Source organism: Nanorana parkeri, unplaced genomic scaffold (genome assembly GCF_000935625.1).
Source record: "Nanorana parkeri isolate BGI_ZX_2015 unplaced genomic scaffold, ASM93562v1 scaffold552, whole genome shotgun sequence".
Classification (NCBI taxonomy): Eukaryota; Metazoa; Chordata; class Amphibia; order Anura; family Dicroglossidae; genus Nanorana; species Nanorana parkeri.
In genome coordinates, this window is record NW_017306820.1 from 217,394 (window position 1) to 221,544 (window position 4,151).

General features: G+C 42.9%; 1 protein-coding gene across 1 annotated transcript in view; it reads left to right on the top strand.

Moving 5' to 3' along the window:
• Positions 1-4,151, top strand: part of PCDH19 (protocadherin 19) — a 175,489-nt gene that overhangs the window by 103,106 nt on the left and 68,232 nt on the right. The window contains exon 5 of the mRNA XM_018561953.1: positions 1,982-2,170. Coding sequence (XP_018417455.1) covers positions 1,982-2,170 — 189 coding nt within the window. The remainder of the gene's footprint in view (positions 1-1,981; positions 2,171-4,151) is intronic.

Here is a 4,151-nt window from a genome sequence, read left to right on the forward strand (position 1 = left end):
AAATGCATGGCCCTTCCTGCATCGATCTCCTTGACATATGTTCCTCCATAGTGCAGCTGTCCCCCCGTAATGATGTGAACATCAACGGAATATCTCTCTCCAGTTCAGTGCTGCAAAAATCACCTTCCGCCAGGCCGTTCCTGGGGATCTGGTGAAGATGATACTTGCAGTTTATTAATACACGGCAGTGTGATTTCATTATCCAGCCGTGGAATTTGTTGCCGTTTTGACATTCCGGTTTATTATCAATATTAATGTCAAGCTTTGTATTAGCCTTCAACACTTACATCGATACCGCACGATAATAAGATTGCATAATGCCGGATAATTCACTTACTGATCCACATAATGCTTCCCCCGGTGTCAGGTTTAACACCAAACACCGCTCTGCAACAAAACAAAGGTTGTTATCAAATGCCGCTCTTTACTTTATGGACCGTCTGTAGGTTAATGGTACATAGAAAGAACGACACATAGATTGATGTATTGACAGATAATAGATAGACAGACAGACAGATAGATAGATAGATAGATAGATAGATAGATCCAATACTATAGCTACAGAGCTACAATAAAAAGGAAAATATTTTGTAGAAAGACTCATATTAATAGTTTACTTTTTTTTCAAACAATGTCTCTTTTTAAAGGACAACTCCTAATAAGTGGCTTGACCCCTGAGGCCCATCCTCTTGTAATCTCCCCATCACCACCATATGATATAGCTGTTTAGTCAGTGGAGGGCAGAAGCGCTTTTCTAATTTCTAATTTTCAGATTCCAAAGACTCTGTGACACTGCCCCGCCCACTTCCCCTCTCCCTGCTTACTATTAGTGACATCACCACTGGTGACTCCCATGCTGAACTTTTGTTCTTCCTATTTAAAAAAAAAAAATCACTTTTTCTATTCCTCCTAAACTTACTTTCATGGTCCACGGCAGCTCATCGTTAAGGTTACTAAATTGGCCAAATTGTAAAGTTATTTTGAGACTTCAAGTGTTGAGTGTTGATATAATGGCCATATAATGTATAGTGAAGGGTGTTCTCCTTCAAGGTGGCAGAGCTGTGGAACAAGCACAGTAAATGTGGACCTTGTTCTGGTCCTAGGCTGTTACCTCTCTGATTAGGACAACATGCTCAACAGATGATCGATGATGGATGGCAATGAGGAGCGCCCATTGGGGAGATTTTCCTTCACTTCTTGTCCAACAGCCACAACAGAAAGAGGAAATCACTCCAAAGAGAGGGAAATCCCTGGTGGTCACCAGAACCAGTATCCCTATTGGCAGATTTCCCACCTCTTCCTGTTCTGATGACAACATTTGGGATTTTCTTTCACGTTCAATGACAATGGTCAACAGGACAAATGGAGGGGTGAATCTCCCTAATGGGGACACAGACAGCAAATAAGACCTGACAGGTGTTCTAATCCCTCTCCACTCTATCCAATACTAACGTTTTGGCTTCAGTTCCACTTTAGGAACATCAGATAGAGCCAACACTAAGGACTCCCCATTCTTCATGGCCTGAGCAATGAATGGTAATAACATCAGCATGGAATGGAACCTGAGTTAAGGCTGTATGGTTACTGGGGTATCCTACAGGCACTGTGTACAGCAGGCTGTCCCGATACATGTTGGCTGTATATGATGCTCTTAACCAATAAATGTGTCAAAAGACTTTTTAAGTGATGTAAACATTTGCGCTAGGTGCTCCCCATTACACGCCCATACTTTGGACAAGGGAAAGGTGTTTTTCTATTATTTTCTTGAGTCCATCTTAAAGGATACAAGCTGATTCTCAGTGGCAGTAGGCATTTAGAAATTTTTTTTCCAGGTTTACAGCTGCAGCTCCTACTGGGACATGTCATCCCTCTGTGCGCTTTTTTAGCCCAGGGGATGAACCATTACCCGCTACAGTCAGGAAACATTTTGCGTGATGAAAGTTGACATGACACTAATTCATTGTTTTCTTCTTCAACCCAGCAGTTCCACCTTCAAGGACTTAGAGGGAAACAGTCTCAAGGACAGCGGGCACGAGGAGAGTGACCAGACCGACAGCGAACATGACGTCCAGCGGGGCTTGTACTGTGACACCGCTGTCAACGACGTGCTCAACACCAGCGCCAACTCAGTGGGGATGCAGCAGACTGAGCAAGGTAAGGAAGCCAATGTGTCACCTAAAAAAAAAATTAAAAAATGCAGCTACTGTTAAAGGCCGCACACAGGGCGGGCAGTACTGCTGCGTGGGAATGTCGGATTTTATGTAGGATGTATGCTTTGTTTCTAAATATGGAAAGGCTGCGACGTATGTATGATATAAAGGTTACCCAGGGCTGGATTTCCATGCTTGGGCCTGTAGGCACACAAGCTCTGGTGTCCCAAACCATACCCTGTGTTGGGATTATCCTTTTTACTGGTTACTTTTTTATCCTCTCTTTGCATAGAATATTTTTTGTAAATTAGCTTTTTTGAGACTCAACGGGAAAAAAAAATGTGTAGCCTACAGGTATGTGGGGAAAAAGTGCACCTCCTATAGGCAAAAGCTTCATCTGCCCCATGGTATATCCGGCCTGTGCACCCCTTAGGCATTGATTTCAGATGTGAGCTCCTGATGATAACTGTAGGTTGTTTTTGTTTCCAAGGGCATTTTGGGTTAGTACTATGAACTACTGCAGCCTTTCTCAACCAGGAAGGAGGCTCTGATGTAAAAGGGGAACAACTCTGGTGTAAAGGGGGGCTCCTGATGTGAAGAGGGCTTCTGATGTGAAGGGGGGCTCCAGATGTGAAATGGGGCTTGTGATGTGAAGGGGGGCTCCAGATGTGAAATGGGGCTTGTGATGTGAAGGGGGGCTTCTGATGTAAAGAGGGCTGCTGATGTGAAGGGTGGACTCCTTATGAATTTGTAGATCCTATGGTACCCCACTTTGAGCCTTTGTATGGGGTTACCCCCATTAAAATCTATTACATATTAGACTAGAGTGACTCGAAACTTTGCAGACTTTTAAAGGGTGCCATGACTTAAAAAAGGATGAGAAGTACTACTAGGGCTTTTGGTTTGACTCATCACTGGATTATGATTGAAGAACAAACTCATGGGGCGCAATGGCCCGGGGAGGCTGCCCTTAATTGCAAACAGGGTGCCTCTTAAATAAAGTTTGTAAACTACGTATATGAAGTCCAAGAGGTGCCTCAGCCTAATGAACTGAGAGTCCAAAAAGTTTTAAAATTCCTACGCTCCTCAGCACCATCTAGTGATAGTAGTGCCGCGGGAATGGCATTCACCCAGTTATAAGCTGGGAAGAAGAGTTATAGATCAGTGTGTGCAAAAGTGGGCCAAGTGTGTTCACCGGTTGTAACTCGGCCCATTGAAGACCGATGCGAACGTGAGTATATGAGACAGTTTGGGCAGAATAATGTAACCAGAGCCTTCAGACCTCCCAGAAAACCTATGACACTAAATATGGCTGCTGCAAATTTTTGCTAAATTGTTACCTACCTGGACGTTGTCACTGTAGCAAGACTTTATTAATATGACCGTTTTCCTAAACCTGGGCACCGCGCCTCCTCTGCACCTCCTGCAGTATTGTAGCTCCCATATTTGTAGCAAACTACAGAGCTAAATTCGTTTCTCAAAATGCTTGGTGGAAACCAATTTTTGGCTCGTTGCAAATTACTAAAATTTCTCTATGACCTTTCAGCGGTCTAAGCTCTCTCCTTGTTGAATTGGTAACACTTTTCCTTGAGGGGGCAAACACAATAAATTTTGATTCATTTGTTAAAAAGAAAAACCTTGTTATGCAGAATTTTAATAGTCCTAACAAACAGTTACATTGGGAACCTACGTACATGGTCTGCAAGGGAACGGAGCGATTATACAGAAACATTAAATATGTCATGTATATTATTGGGTCGGCTATATCCCTTACAGTTAATGAAGTCATTACTTTGGCATTTGCCATCTGCGTGTTACAGTATATGGGCTCTTTAGGGCGTGGAACAGATGGACACTAGTAACTATACACTGTACTAAGAATTGATTTGTTTTGTGTTTTGTTAAAGCAACTTCCCATCAGAGTGAAAATTTACCAGAAGGACAGAAAAGGTCTATGTAGTTCACAGAGAGTTTGGTTTCAAAATTATAAAGGGGGGGGGG